General features: G+C 38.5%; 1 protein-coding gene across 8 annotated transcripts in view; it reads right to left on the bottom strand.

Moving 5' to 3' along the window:
• Positions 1-17,132, bottom strand: part of CTNNA2 (catenin alpha 2) — a 1,475,417-nt gene that overhangs the window by 247,010 nt on the left and 1,211,275 nt on the right. For all 8 annotated transcript variants that reach the window (XM_025354028.1, XM_025354027.1, XM_025354025.1 and 5 more), the window contains one exon: positions 13,097-13,177. In XM_025354028.1, the coding sequence (XP_025209813.1) occupies positions 13,097-13,177 (81 nt within the window). The remainder of the gene's footprint in view (positions 1-13,096; positions 13,178-17,132) is intronic.

Raw genomic sequence — 17,132 nt, 5'->3', positions numbered from 1 at the left:
GGCGTGAGCTGCCGCGCCTGGCCCAAAGGTGCTTTTTTAGTTTTACAGTCACCCCCTTTAGACAGTTGCAACTCATACTGTAGCTACTACTTAAGGCAACCTGATCCTTGTTGAAATTGAAGGAATCAAATAAAAATACAGAAGTCCTACCCTTAACAGTTAAACAGGATTGATGCATTTGTGAAAAACTAAGAAATTATGGAAGGAAAAAGGATGGGTCTGGGACTGATGAATCACCCAAACTTCTGACAACATATATGGTTGGATCAAAGAGAAAATCCACTCTTATCCTCAAACTCCTCAGGACAAATGGTTCTCCTTTAATCCTGGAATGCTCAGGCACAATCCATTCAACCATTTCTCACTGAATACACCAGGCAAGTCTGCTAGTCTCCTGATATGCATTTAATCAGATATTCCCTCAGCTAAAATGAAAGTCCTTTACTTTTCTCCCTTATGATCAATTAGAATAATAATTATCAAAATCCCATTCACAGTTCAGTTTCTGTCATGGAGCTGGACACAGATATGAATGGCTTAAGGAAGAAAGAAATGGTGATTATATTAAACACGAAGCCTATTATTATGATTATTATAGAGAAACTCAGGTCTCATTAATAATTGATATTTACCTTATGCTCTTCCCATTAAAGAATTTTAATAAAAGCTATAAACTAAGAGCAAAGTGTACCAACTTTAACAACCACAGTCATTAAAAGGACAGGCTTCAGAGTCAGCCCACTAGAGTCATCTAACTTACGAGGTTTATATCAGTACAAAATTTAATCTTCTTATTGCAACTTCAATACTCTACTCTGGAAAAAAAGTCTTTTTGATAGTAATATCTCTCTGAAGAATTGTAGGGATCATCAGTAAAGAATCAAGTAAAGAATGGACACTAAAAAACTGTCAGTGTCAGTGGACAGCTTTACTTTTCTGACCTTCATACACAACCAGGTACAAACAGGAGTAATAGATCAGATGATGAAGACAGCTGATTATTTCAGTTGTCTCAAAGACCAGAGACATGCCCAGTTCCTAAGCCTAACCATTCTTAGCACTCATTGCTACGATAAGGCAAGGCAATTGGTGAAGCCATGGTTTTGAATGCAATAATGTTTAATATTTGTAGGTCTCTGGAACTCTAAGTAGAGTTCTTTACTGAAGTTTTTATCTGGGGCTTACACATAGGAAGAGAAATCAGTTTTGCAGCACAAAATCAACATCAATGGTTGATAATTACAAAATCACTAATCTTAACTCAATTTTCTAACAAGTAAAGTTACCCAATAATTGTACCAACTGCTGTAATGAAGGAATGAGCTCCCATATTTAAAGCTGAGGTTAACAAAAGGCATCTTAAAATTCCTGAAGAAAGACCTCTTGCCCTGGGAAGACCCATAGTGTCCCTTCCACCCCTAAGAATCTGTGAACCCATGATTTCTGAATCAATAGCTTCTTGTCAAAGATAGTTGAGAAATAAGTCCACAAAATAGTACTATTTTTCCTCTGTCTCCTTTCCCCAACTCCTACCCATCTCCTCATTTGGAGGGTAACTGAAAATCATTAGAAACATGTAACCACATACTAGTCTGCTTTTAAAATAAGTGTTTAAAGAGATTGTAGCCTTCTTCAAGTTAAGAAGATATGTGATATTTCCCCCTCATTGGGGGACATTCTTTGTTGAGAGAATTACATATATTACTATTTTTTCCTCTATATAATGGAAAATCAACAAATCCAGGAGCTGTATTTTTTTCAAAAAAAGTAATAAAATCGACCACTCGCTAGACTGAAAAAGAACAAGGAGGGAAGAATCAAATAGACACAACAAAAAACGATAAAGGGGATATCACCACTGACCCAATAGAAATACAAGCAACCATCAGAGAACACTATAAACACCTGTGCAAATAAACTAGAAAATCTAGAAGACATGGATAAATTCCTGGACACATACACCCTCATTTTGTGAGGCCAGCCTCATCCTGATACCAAAACCTAGCAGGGATACAACACAAAAAGAAAACTTCAGTCCGATATCCCTGATGAATATCAATGCAAAAATCCTCAATAAAATATTGGCAAACCAAACACAGTAGCACATTCAAAAGTTTATCCACTACCACCAAGTCAGCCTCATCCCCAGGTTGCAAGGCTGGTTCAACATACACAAATCAATAACTCTAACTCATCACATAAACAGAACTAAAGACAAACATCACATGACTATCTCAATAGATGCAGAAAACGCCTTCAACAAAATTCAACATCTCTTCATGTTAAAAACTCTCAATAAACTAGGTATTGATGGAACATACCTCAAAATAATAACAGCCATTTATGACAAACCCACAGCCAATATCATACTAAATGGAAATTTTCCATACTCTAGTATGACAAAAAATGCCTGTTCTGGGTACAGTTTCTTGAAATGTGGCACCATATGTGCATCAGTAAACATTATGTGTAGAGTAAATTAAACCGAGTCTTATAATTAGGCAGTAAGGAAATTACTGTAGACCTGAAAGAGTAAATCAGCAGTATTAAAATGTTCTCCATTTTCTCTAAAGCACTTCAGAGTGCCATAAAAAGCCCATGTCACTGTGATAAACATCAAGAAGAAATGCATTTTGAGCAACACAACCTAAAAGACAACTGCAATTCAAATAGGTCTTCAAATCTGGAGTCCAAGATGTCATCTCATAAAATTTAAAAGCCAGCCCTTTTGTCACTAATGTGAGAAGAAAAAGAAAGCCATCTGACACTGAGACTTTGTGGGGAACTTTCTCCTACAGCAGGTGCAATAAAGATTCTGATAGATAGAGGCTCTGGAGCAGAGCCAGGACTAACAAGAGGTTCATCCATGATGAAGAAGACAGCAACCTTGTAAATACAGACAGAATCAGTATTGCTGATTTTCCTTTTGCTTCTAGCTTCAATATGGCTCAGCATGGCACTATTTTATTTATGACGATCCTATCTTTATTTACAATGTTGATATTTTGTTCATCATGGATTTCTGCATTATTTTTGATTTTTTAAAATGCTGCACACAATATTATTTATCTTGATTACTGATCTTTCTGGTAGCCCCTAAAATCTTGCACCTGAGGCTGTGCCTCACTTGCCTTACCTTTGTCCTGGCCCTGCTCCAGAAAGTACAGATCTTTCCAAGCCCTACAATAAGAAGCAATGAGCAATCAGACCATTCATTTCTAACCTATGCCCAGAGGAGAGGAGCCTTGTGAAATAATAAGAAATATACAAATATATAGAATTATATAAATATATAATTTATAGTATATAAATTATATAAATATATAATATAGAAATATATAAATTGATCCTGGTTCCTGAACCCCTCGTTCAGACCTCTGCCCTGGTTCCTAAAACCCTTGTATATAAGGGGTACTAGGAGAATCTTTTGTTCTAATATTTGGTCTTTAACCCCAGTAACTGACACAGAACTCTTAAAATATTTATGATTTCCTAGGTAGTAACATTGGAAACAGCTTCTAAAGCCATTGAAATTTCTTGGGTGACAGTATCTTTTATTCTAATGAGGCAATTTCTGATGGACTCCTGGATAGCCTCAGGATCCGGCTGTTTGCAAGGGAAACCAACCATGTGATTATAACATCAGAACTTTTAGTCCCACCCACCCCGACCTCCAGAGAGGTAAGAGAAGCTGAAGGTTGAGTTAATTGCCAATGGCCAATGACTTAATCAATCATGCCTATGCAATGCATAAAAACTCAAAAGGACAGAGTTTGGAAATCTATTGGTTGCCAGAAAAAATGGAAGTACAGGGAAGGTAGTGCACCCAGAGAGGGCATAGAAGCTCTGAGCCCCTTCCCACATACCTCATCCTATGCATCTCTTCCATTTGGCTGTTCACCTGTATATTCTTTATAATAAATAGGTAAAAGTATGCAGTTTCCCTGAGTTCTGTGGGCCACTGTAGCAAATTAATTGGTCCTGAGGGAGGGTTAATGGGAACTCCCCATATATAGCTGGTCAGTCAGAAGTATAGGTGACAACTTACTACTTTCAACTAGGATCTGAAGTAGAAGCAGTCTTGTGAAAACGAGCTCTTAGTCTATGGAATCTGAAGTTATCTCCAGGTAGATAGTGTTAGAATTGAATTGAATTATAGGACAGATGGCTGGTGTCAAAGAACTGTTCAGTGAGGTAACATCATACCGCATACATTTTGGTGACTAGAGGTGAAGTGTGCTATGGAGAGTGTGTGAGAGTAGGAAAAACACAGCTTTTTTTTTTTTTTTTTTTTCTATCTCTTACAAGCCTCAAACATGGATTTTCTGCCCCTGAAAACAGGTATTGTCTCTGTGAAGTAGAAAAGTCTAGTAGAGGCCGAGGAGACTGGAGAAGAGTTGGAAAGGCCTCACAAATCCTCAAATATACTGCCAGAGGGAGTGGGATGATGTCTGAAAGTTCCAACTATCGGAAACAAAGACAGTGGAATTCAAACATGGCAGAATATCAGAAATAAGTAAAAAGCTTGTTATTACAGATTTTAAGGTGCCATCAGAGGTACATGAAGTCAGAATCTCCCAAAATGGAGTAAAATATCTTCATTTTAGCTGCTCTTGAGCTAAGTCTTCTCAAGCCAACTGAGTAACAGGAAACTACTGGATTAGGGTAGCCTCATTAATCATGGAAATTATCCTCAAAATATAAGTGGACGTTTTACGCTAGCAAATCTAGTCCTTGAGACAATGGAACTAGAGACATGTGAGTTTAGAATGAGGCAAGTTGATGATTGGGATATTTCCTGGGTGGGGTGGCTACAGACAGGGGATTCTTCACTCTTTCAGCACCTGTGTGGTTCAGGCTTCCTTTATTTTGGGCACTAGGATATTACCTGAAGAAACAAAGACTAGAAAGACATGTGCACTGGCAAAAACAAATAAACAACTTAAACTCACTGCAAAAAGTGTCATAATAGAGATATTTTTAAATGCTCTGGGAGTCTACTGGATAAATCCTGTTTACAGGAATTGGATAAAGTTGTGATGATAAGGTGACATTTAAGCTAAGCCTAGTAGGAAAAGATGTGAGTTTTTTTGGAAGAAAACAAAAAGGGGTGGTGGGAGCATTCCAGGCAGAAGCAACACAAGTGCAAAGGCAGAAGGATCTGGAAACACTGGCTTATTAGACTGCTGGGGCAATCATAACTGGGGTCTAGGAGTTACCAGGAAACTGGGGTCTAGGATACTGGTTATGAGGTTGTGGCCATGGCCATTTTTTTGTGTGTGAGAAGCAGTGCATTAGGGCCAATGCCAGTGGAGAGGAGCAATGAACTCAAAATGCATTTAGGAGGTGGTATCAATTGTACTGAATGGCTGAAGGAGATTTAAGGAATAACAAAAGGAGGAGTTGCATGGGACTGTCACTCTCTTGAAAAGTAGATCACAGTGGGAAGCACATAATTGTGTAGAGCCATGGTGGGGTGAAGGTTTGGTTTTAGGATAACCTGGAAATTTCATTCAGCGCAAAAAGAGGACAAAGATGAGTCAAGAGCATGTAATGTAAATAGAGAGGTGTTCAAACTAATATCACCTTCTTCACAATTTTCCACCCAAGCAAAAAGCAAAGTTGAATTCCCTCAGCCATCAGCAGTGGCATCCATGGGAATCACGAAGGCACAACACGAGGACATCCTAGAGCAAATGGGCTCCCACCAGGGTTGGTGGTGACAGCAGGCATGGCAGAGACGGCAGAAAGATGACTCACTTTCTGAATTTCAGATTTGTCCAGCCTCCTCGGGAAATAGGGAGATAAAGAAATATTGCAGTCCTGATGGAAATTTCCCCTGGGAAAGATGATGCCAGAAGCCATTTCAGGTAATAAAAGGTAACCTCAGCAAGGAGGGGTCAAATGGAACAGATATATTTGGCTACAAGCTAACTGCAAATATCCACTGAGTACATTCAGTCAGAATCAAGGCGATTAGCTGTTATCATCAACTCTAGAAACACCTCAATTCAGGCCATAATGGTAGATGCACCACACACTCTAAAATTATCTCGTTTTCAGTGACAGTTTTGGATAAGAATCCCAGTCTAAACATAGCCTCCAACAACAAATATGAGCGAACCTCACTTAACCAGCATGGGTGTAGTAAAATGAATGTTCTGGTAAACTGAAAGGGCATTCTATGAAATAATCTTTGTTATTTAAGTCACCATGGTTGAACATATTCTAAGTTTCCCTGCTTAGGAATTTCATGCTGAAAAATGTGATGGCATTTTTGTTTCATAATCCTACAGTGGATCTTACAGTCTCAGGATCAGGATTCTTAATGGTATTATTCTCTTTGTTAAAAATAGAAGAAGGTGTTGGGAATTGAACCAAACACAGACATTATCTAGAAGGTGTTTTGGGGCTCAGTTATTGCTATTTACTCCTTCCCTTCCCACTTTTCCTTGATTTCTAGGGCCTAGAGAAATTAGCAGAAAAGAATAAATCAGTAGTTGAAGCTTCCACTTCATTGAGAGCTTTCATGTTCATACTTATGTTATAGATCCCTCTGCTCAGTCTAGTGTACCATTTGATGAAACAATGTTGATCAAGCTACTAGACTCTTTTGCTTCTTTGTATGATCTAGACTTGCTAGTGTCAAGCCAATGTGTGAACAATCAACCATATGCTGGCTTATAGAAATAAATTGAACCACTTTGTGAGTTGAATAGTACCTTGACAAGAGAACAGCTAGCCCAAGATGATATTTCAAGAACCGTTTCCAACTGATGAAATAATGTACTTTGGACTTGGCCTAATGACTATTTTCCAGGTGATAAGTAAATGGTGCTCTGAAATTTAGGGTTGTTTTATCAGGATTTTCCTAAGGTAGAGGTAGCTTGAATGTACTACCCATCATCAAGGGATACATCCAAAGGATGGCCTTTCGTGGTTGAGGTCAGGAGTTTGAGACCAGCCTGGACAACAGGGTGAAACTCTGTCTCTGCTAAAAATAAAAAAAATAAAAATAAATAAAAAATAAAAAAAATAGCCAGGCATGGTGGCATGTGCCTGTAATCCCAGCTACTTGGGATGCTGAAACAAGAGGATCACTTTAGCCCAGGAGGTGGAGGTTGCAGTGAGTTGAGATTGCGCCATTGCGCTCCAGCCTACTACCTACACTGCTCTGCTCCTCCTGGCATTTCTTATTCTAATTTATGGTGTTTCTGATTCCATTTCTTTCTTTCTTTTTGTTCAGACAGAGTCTTGCTGTGTTACCCAGGCTGGAGTGCAGGGGTGTAATCTCGACTCACTGCAACCTCCGCCTCCTGGGCTCAAGCAATCCTCCTGCCTCAGCCTCCCAGGTAGCTGGGATTACAGGTGTGTGCCACTGTGACAGTCTATTTTTTTTTTTTTTTTTTGTATTTTTAGTAGAGACGGAGTTTTACCATGTTGGTCAGGCTGGTCTTGAACTCCTGACTTCAAGTGATCCTCCTGTCTCAACCTCCCAAACTGTTAGGATTAGAGGCATGAGCCACAACGCCTGGCCTCTGATCCCATTTCTATTTAGCTGTCTCTGGGTTCATGTTTCTTGTATTTCAAATCCCATTTGCTGCATGATCATTTTCTGATCTCCATGTTTCCACGGCAGCTTGACAATCTGACCTAGACTCCAAACTCCAGAGATTATTAGCTCTTATATGTAGGGTTCTGTACAGTCTACAGAACACAAACCTTAACACTTGAAGGAACTCAATATTCTGTAATATATTTTGTTGCCATGTAGAGAGCCTCATATCCTTATGAAGAAAAACAGATTCAAATCCAGAAATAAATGATTTTAAAATGTTTTTTACAATGAATTTAAAAATAATTGGCCCTATCATAAGCAGATGTGAGAAAAAGAATAGAATGCCTTAACATTCTCTTTTTTCTGCAATTATTCTAGGAAGTCTATAATTCATGTTTTGAGAGGCCAGACACCTAAACATAATTGCACTTTTCCAAAAGAGGATCCAATGAACCATAACAACTGGAGACCCAAGAGATGATATATCACAAACAAGAAACATGTTTTTGACATTTACCATAGTTGTTTTTTTTTTCCTTTCTTTTCACAGTGCATTCGTCCCACCAATTACAAATCCTAGAGTTGTAGAGGTGCTGCTCAAAACCTCGAAGCACCTCTACATATTTATGTGAACCTTCCTTCTTCCCCACATGCACTTCTCAGAGTACATTAGTATATGGTTGACCCACATGCATATGCTGATTCTATGGAGAGGCAGGATGTAGTAAAATTTATGAGTACAAGACCCTATAGCCAGATTGCCTGGCTGCAACTTCCACATGTCCACACCCTGTATGGCCATGGGTGCTGTACTGATCTGTTCTCCTGCTTCTAATAAAAACATACCTGAGACTGGGTAATTTATAAAGGAAATAGGCTTAATTGAGTCACAATTCCACAAGGTTGGGGAGACCACACAACCATGGAGGAAGGTGGAGGAAGAGCAAAGTCATATCATACATGGTGGCAGGCAAGAGAGCATGTGCAGAGGAACTCTCCTTTATAAAACCATCAGGTCTTGTGAGACTTATTCACTATCACAAGAATGGCATGGGAAAGACCTGCCCCCATGATTCAATTACCTCCTACCAGGTCCCTCCCATGACATGGGAATTATGGGAGCTACAATTCAAGATGAGAACTGGGTGTGGAAACAGCCAAACCATATCAGGTACATTACTTGGCTTAACATCCTCATCTGTAAAATAAGCATGGTGACAATCTTTTAGAGCTAGTGTGTGGAATAAATGTGATCAGTACAGAGAGATAACTTAGAACAGTTCCAGGTACCTTGCAAGGACTTAATACAAGTGGGTTATAAATTAGTTTACATTTTATGGACAGTAATTTTACGAGCTCTCCATGGTAACTGTTCACCTTCAGCCAGAGTTTGTACATAAGGAATTGGGTCAAAAAGGAGACAGCTAAGGAATTTTTTAGTTGTAATTGTTTTTTATTAATCTTAGAAGATTTTTCTGTAGTACTACTTGGAGACACAACATTAATGAACCAGCTTTTAAACATTGCATCCAATAACATGTTTTGCTTATTGATTTTTAATGTCTTGTTATATTACTATTCTAAGTACTCACCCTAATGTTAAAGCATTCTATATATAAATTTTTGTTGTTAAAAATGTTTTGATTGTAATAATACAATTGAGACCTTTGTCAGGTTGACACTCACTAAATCTCATTGCTGGAATCATTGTGGTGGCTAGTAAGGGTGAAGGAATAAGAATTAGGCCTGTGATTTGTTTTGGGAGTGAAAGAGTTGCTAAGTTTAGCAACACTGTAATATCATAGATATTATTTATTAGCTTCTCAGAGAGAAATGTTTCGGTGCTGATTTATCAACTTGGAAAAAACAGGGACTAATAAAAATACAAAAATAATATTCAGAATCAACTAGCATCCCTGTAACTATAGGAAAAATTAAGAGATCATACCTAGAATAGTTCACAGGTGGCACAGAGCAAAAGGGAATAGGGTTGCAGCTGGCAGACACTGACTGAGGCTTCTCCAGGGGATGGATGGACCATGTGGGCCACTAGGCACCCAGAAGGGGCATCAGCCAAGAGCTATTGTTTCCACACTGGGCTGATTCCAGAATCACAGCAGTGACAATAGCTCAGACGCGGGGTCTGCTATGCCCACAGCTCTAAAATGAGAACACAATGCTTAAAGCTGGGAGTTAGCATCCCCTAAATCCATTTTTGATTCTTTTTTTTTTTTTTTTTTTTTTTTTTTGAGACGGAGTCTCGATCTGTCACCCAGGCTGGAGTACAGTGGCGCCATCTCAGCTCACTGTAAGCTCCGCCTTCCGGGTTCACGCCATTCTCCTGCCCCAGCCTCCCGAGTAGCTGGGACTACAGGCGCCTGCCACCATGCCCAGCTAATTTTTTTGTATTTTTAGTATAGACAGGGTTTCACCGTGTTAGCCAGGATGTTCTCGATCTGCTGACCTCGTGATCCACCCACCTCGGCCTCCCAAAGTGCTGGGATTACAGGCGTGAGGCACCTCGCCCGGCCCATTTTTCATTCTAAAGAAAATATTCCTTAGGAGGATTCTGCTCTACCACTGCCCCCTGTCATGGGTTTGACTGGTAAGATGGATTCATGTTAATCAGTTTTAAATGATATTTTCACCATTTATAATGCCCCAGTTCCTTGGGATATGTTGCTTCAAGAGAGGAGTTCTACTTACCTGAAAATTCCACTTAAACCAAAATTAATCTTGATTTCTTTAAGTATCTACAGTCTAATTCCACTTTCTTTCATTAGGAAAGTCCAAAATAATGATCATGATTGACTTTATTTCTTTTCAATTCGGTGGCTAAAACTTTTCAAGGCTCCAGGGTCACCCTTCTGAAAATCACTGCCCAAACTTAGGGCAATAAGGAGGAGGCAGGAGACTGAAAGAGTGGGACATCATGAATGTCACTGAAAATATTTTTTAATAAACTAAAATCTTTGATTTCACCTTTTTTTCCCTATGAGATTTGATCTCTACATGTGTACAGGGAAGTGGACATGATCACTGAGTGTTCTCTTTTAGAATCTGTTCTAGCATACATTTGTCTGTAATTAAGAACAGAAAATATGTCAGCAGTATACATTTGTTTGAGCCATTAGCATTCTCTGAGCCACTATTGTGGAGGGGCTATTAGAGACCCAGGTAACACCTTGTTAATCTAATTACTAGTTACCCAAATCTAAGCTTATGACCTACCTGGGCCAAACAAATTAGTCATTGCATGTTCCATCTGCTCAAGTGCTAGGTAGCTTCAATTTAGATCACAGAAGCTTTTGTGCCACTACAGGTGTACATGGGGAGGCAGAGGAGATGAAAAGAAAGACAAAAATATCTCAACATATGGGTAGGGATGAAACTGACAGATGGGGACCATCGTCGTTTTAGAAAGGCAGATTGGAGAAGAGAAAGATGTTTCAACCAAATTCATGGATACGGTGTGAAATTGTGCCATAACTGTGGGATCTTAATACCATGAAACAATTCCCTTTTTATCCTTATTCCTCTATATTTTGAAGAAAGGTAAGGAAAAATAATAAGATACATGGAATAATTTCAGGGAAGGACACACTCCTTCCACTGCCACAGGAAGCTCTCCAAGGAGCTTGTCACCTAAGCATTTAAAATTCCACCATAATTTTTCACCTTCAAATTTTACCACTGTCCTCTGCTAAAAAGAGTCAACCCTTTCCAGGAATTGTAACATGAGAGTACAAATTACTGTTTCATTCCTTTATAGTAATAATAATAATAATCCTGCTATGAGTAGTCCATGATTGAAAAGAGCTGAGCGGGCTTGTTCTTGAATGTAAAAAATGTAATCACTGCTGAGACCAAGGGATCAGGAAGATGGGAGGACCCAGTTCATGAATTTTACCTGGTTGACAATCTAGCCAAAGGCAAGACCTGGAGATGTCCTCCCACTGCTTTTAAAAATCTGTGATTATCAGTCATTGGGACCTCTGACATAGGAATGAGAATTTCCCTTAGACTCATACAATCTTATACAGCTTTTTTTTTTTTTTTAAAAAAAAAGAGTTTACAGATCTAGTTTGGCTCCTTACTTTTGTAAGACCAAGAGATGAAAGATCAACAGTCACACTGCCAGTTTAGTGGCAGAGCTAACACTAAAACCAAGGGCTCTGGTATCTGATTCAGTGTTTTTAACTAACCTCCATTCCACTTCCTGCCACCCATATCATTTCATATTAAATGGTGATATGTAGAGATGGTCTAAGACAGCAAAGAGATAGAAACCTGGCCATATATTCATTTGCTGTTAGTTACTAATACCTAAAAGGACAATGTTGTATTCTGCCTTATTTGAAGTAAAGTAAAAGGGAATGTTTCCCCCAAAAGGTTTGTTAGCTGGTGAGCTAGAATATTCATATTCCATAAATAATTGTGATATCCTCTGAAGGACACCAGATCAAGTGTGTCTACACCTTCAGGTGACATCTGGATAAAAGCTAAGAAGCTCCCCAGCAGTCAAAAGTGGTGGGTTCCTCTCATTCAAATCATTTCCAAGTTTCTACTTGGCCATTCTTGCCCAGGCCTCTTGCTAATTTTGTTTGTACTTAACACACTGCAGGAGCAAATGCTGGATGTGGCCATGCTAAACCAATTGTTTCAGCTGTAGAAAATACAGCAGGTGCTGCCATGGCAGTGGTTGGTTTTAGCTGGCTGTCACAATCAACAATTAGTGAATGAGATGGACATAGCCAAAGCTACAGCAGGAGACAGGATTCTGCCCTCCTGGGCAGGAATCAAGAAGAGGGGGTTTTATTATAACTCAGTGGGTGGTAGAATCTCTTTCAGAGAAATACTACTACCAAAGAAAGAGGAGTTCATCATGGCCACATATAATATCAGGATTCTAAGGCAACATTTACCAGTGTTCATACAACACTTTCAAGGAGAAAAAAGGGCCCTGACTGGAGATTTCTCCCCATTAAGAAAAACAGACCCATCAAACTAATGATGTCATTAGGCATTTTATTCCCTGCTTCCCAAACAACCATCCGATAAGCAAAATTTCTCCTAGATTTATGTTCCCAAGGGAATACACTGGCCAAGAGACCTTAATTAACCCATTAGATTAAGAGTTGTATTTCTCATTAACCATTAGCATTCTGGTTTATCACTAAATTCCCGGGAGTTTGATAAGTAAGAACCAGCAAAGATCAGACACAGGCTCTTGGCATACCTGGATTTGGAAAACTAAAGACCAGATGTAGAAGTAGTGAACTCATCCAGTCTCCACCGGGACAGACTGGATCTAGGCAGTGAGAAGCCACCTGCTCAGTAACTGTTTCCTTGCTTGCAACAGGCTCATCTCTGTCCAGCAATCTCTACCTTGCCGATAAAATGGGATCTTTTTGATTATGTAGATGTTATAAAGAATAACAACCTCATCATCATCTCCAAGAAGACACCCTGGAAAAGGATATTGTTGGAAACCACTATTAAATATCACGGACTTAAAGTAAAAATAAAAAATAGTACCTGTCTCCTTAGATCTCTTGTTTTCTTAGTCATCTTATCAATCGCAATGTTGAGAGGATCTCCTTTTTCTTTCCTTCCAGTCTATTAAGAAAAGAGAAATAATTTCTGGTTTAGCATATTCAATGTTAGAGATACTAAAAGTAAAAAAATAAATCAGGAAAACATGAGATGTTAAATTCAAACAATTTTTAAAAAGATTATTTTGAATATATAACTATAACATGATTTGGTCTCTAAAGTTGATTTTTCCCAAAATAATAATTAAAATCGATAAAAACCAATACATTGTCAGGATGGTTACACATATGTCCATATTCAGCTCCATACAAATCTGTGTTTTCATCCCTCCTCCAGATGCTTAGCAGTTAAGTAAATATAACAAGGAAGTTTTGGTTTTGCCTTCAAATAAAAATGCTTTGTGTGTCTATATTGTGTAGGCACATTTCTGAATAGAAGATAATTGAGATAATAAAAACTGAATCGAAAAGGATTTTAAGTAAATCACCAAAATTCAGAATTTTATACCAATATTTTTTAAGCCATACTGCAACTTCTGTATCAAATTCAAAAGAGATGCTTTACTAGAAAATACAGTATTGCTAATCTCTGCTCTGTCATGTAGTGAAATGCTAAAAATGATAATAAGCAACCCACAGCTTGAGGTCATGAGGAAAATTTCCCTTATGACTATAACAGGCAGAGGTAGAGAAAAAAAAGTGTTCTTCAATAAATTATTCACTTGAAAGTTTCACTAGTTTCCTATTTCTTTGCTTTTTCTCCTTTTTTTTGGTGGGTACAGAAAAACAATTAAAACTGAACAAAAAAGAATCCCCATTGTCTTTTTAAAAGAGCAACAAGATTCCCATGGATGAAAAGCTCTATAGACTTTACGGATGACAATTATCTTCCCCTTAAAAGATAAATGTTTTCAAAAACCTTGTCAAATCGATTAAATTATCTAAATTTTAGTCAAACACTACAGATTGATTGATTTATTATGCTAGTGGCAAGTCAATTCTTGTGGCCTACTCAGTCTCTGTAAAATCATGTAGGTCTCTGTAGTAATTTGCTGATATGAGGAAAATGAGATCCCAGATCTTAAGTTGTGCCTAATAGGATAACATGAATTGGCAATGCATAAGAATTACCATCCAACAGGTTTCTAAATGTTCTGTTTCCATGACAAAATCCAGGACACATAAAGCTGATACATACATACCAGCTCTCCATAGCTGGGTTTAAAGTAGTCACTCTTCTCCGCCACTTGCTTAATTAACTATTTTTTCTGAACAAATGTCTGATACACAGTCCTATAGGGTTTTCATTAAAAAGCCCAAACCAAGACATATGTGCATATATTTTTAGTCTTCTAAAATCTTACAATTCCCCATCATCCTTTCCCACTCCCTAAACTCATACACTCACTTTCAGATGTAGACACTAAGGTTTGTAAGTAGAAAGAGCTTAAAATACAGTGGCTAACATTTTACAACTTTGAAATATCAGCCTGCAAATAGCTCCAAGAAAACAAAAGTATATGGAGGAGAAAAATGTGCTGCTCTATCTTTCAAGGGAATGTGGTTGTGCAGTGAGTGTAATTTCAATGCTCTGCCTCTCCAAGTTCAGATCTGCCACAAATTCAACAGTCAAAGGCTATTCCTTTTCTGTTTGGTTCTCCTTGCAAATAGGTTGTCAGCCATCAAAATACAGGGCACCTTTGTGGAGCTCTGGACCATGATCATTCTGAAAATCATAATTTCCTATGGCCTTTTCATTTATTAGAATAAGAAAAACTTACTTTCGAAAGTTAAGTTATGAGTTTAGTTTAAAATGTGGTTACAACAGACGGAGGGTCGATTACTAAACTTTTCAAAGTAAAAAGAAAAAAATGGAGCCACTTTAGATACACAAAATAATTACTGAGTGCATGTAAATGGCAGACTCTGGGCTTATTCCATCCTGCCAGTGCTCTATCTATGTAACCGTTTTTCAGATAAGAAGAATGAGGATCAAATGGGCCTGGGACAGGTGTGAAGAGAGTGAAGAGGGAGAGAGGGAGTATACTTTAGATGTAAAATTTAAGGTGGCACCAAGGAACTCAGTCATCAAGACAAATAATATTTTAATGTAATATATACTTTTTTTTTTCTTTAGACAGAGTCTTGCTCTGTCACCCAGGCTGGAGTGCAGTGGCGCAATCTCGGCTCACTGCAACCTCTGCTTCCCGGGTTCAAGCAATTCTCCTGCCTCAGCCTCCCAAGTAGCTGGGATTACAGGCACGTGCCACCATGTCTGGCTAATTTTTTTGTATTTTTAGTAGAGATGGGGTTTCACCATATTGACCAGGCTGGTCTCAAACTCCTGACCTTGTGATCCACCTGCCTCAGCCTCCCTAAGTGCTGGGATTACAGGCATGAGCCACCACGCCTGACCTAATGTAATATTTTTAAAATCAAAACTAATGCAAAGAAATCCATGTTGAAAATAAAATATCAAAAATTGAAATAAAGACAGAATCCAATAGGGCTAGGATTAGGGTAGGGCGAACAAGGTGAGTCGTGCAAATGCAGCATCAGATGACATTTTAAACTTTTAAACTTAAAAAACAATGGGGGGATATATTTATTCTTCAAAAATTATTGTTTACCTAAAATTCACATTAACTGGGCATCCTGTCTTTTTATGTGCTAAATCTGACAATCCTACCCCCAGGGGAAAGAGCCATGTTCAAGATTGTAATTGCGGTTGTTACAGACACATGTGGGAGGCTTGGTTGCCCCATTCTGTGAGCAGATGGGCAACATGTGGGATCTGTATCCCTTCTGGCATCAATATTCTGGAACTGTAAAACACATATCCCTTAGATGTGAGGTATCCTGTTGGTCACTGCGGGGAACACATGAAAAGTGATAGCCACGATTTTCACCATCAAAGAGCTCCTGATACAGGGGAATAGACCAGTACACAAGACTAACAATACCAAAAACTGTGCAGAGATATTAGCATGTTCAACAACTGAGTTGCTCAGAAGAAGGAGAAGATGTTGCATTTGGGAAGTCAAGAAATCTCACAGAGGAAAGAGAAAATTCACTCGACCTTAAGCCTTGTGTAAGATTAGAATAGGAAAGAGAGAGGCACTTTGACTGGCAAAAAGAAAGTCATGTAGGCAAGAAGGCAAGATGGTTCTGGGAAGGCAGTGAGTGAAACAAACCAGCTTTTTCTCCATGATGTGAAGAGATCAGTTTGATTAGCTACAGAGATAAATTATTTTTATAATAACTTTTTTTATAGTGTGATTACTATTAACTTTATTTTGATCTACAAGCCCAGATAATCTCTGGTAACGTTAGTCATTCCATTTCACTTTTGTTCGGATGCTATTTGTGTAATATTTGTGATCCTGGGTTTCTCTAGCCTGAAAGTCCTTGGCTGAAAACAATTCAGAAATGCAGTTGACTTGGGTGCCATATTTGTTGTCACTATACATGAAGGCTGGGGAATGTTAAAACAAGGACTAGGATTTAGGAATTTTGGGCCACTGGATGGGATAGTCAATTCACTGGTGATTACTATTAACTTTATTTTGATCCACAAGCCCAGATAATCTCTGGTAACGTTAGTCATTCCATTTCACTTTTGTTCGGATGCTATTTGTGTAATATTTGTGATCCTGGGTTTCTCTAGCCTGAAAGTCCTTGGCTGAAAACAATTCAGAAATGCAGTTGACTTGGGTGCCATATTTGTTGTCACTATACATGAAGGCTGGGGAATGTTAAAACAAGGACTAGGATTTAGGAATTTTGGGCCACTGGATGGGATAGTCAATTCACTGTCCCTTTCTTATCTCCAATTTTAAAAAATGAGGTATTTGTGCAGGAATAACAATAGTAGCTCAGCTTTGCACAGCAAATGGGGACTTGGAAGCCATTATGTCCTACTTTCCTCAGCTCTGTATGTCTAAATGTGGCCATAATTTTAAATTCATCAGTTTAAACTGGACAGGAAGCCAGCTACTGAGAGTGAGACAGAGAGAGGA

The sequence above is a fragment of the Theropithecus gelada genome, chromosome 13 (genome assembly GCF_003255815.1).
Source record: "Theropithecus gelada isolate Dixy chromosome 13, Tgel_1.0, whole genome shotgun sequence".
Lineage (NCBI taxonomy): Eukaryota > Metazoa > Chordata > Mammalia > Primates > Cercopithecidae > Theropithecus > Theropithecus gelada.
The sequence above is the reverse complement of the archived record's forward strand: the minus strand, read 5'-3'. Positions and strand labels throughout refer to the sequence as shown.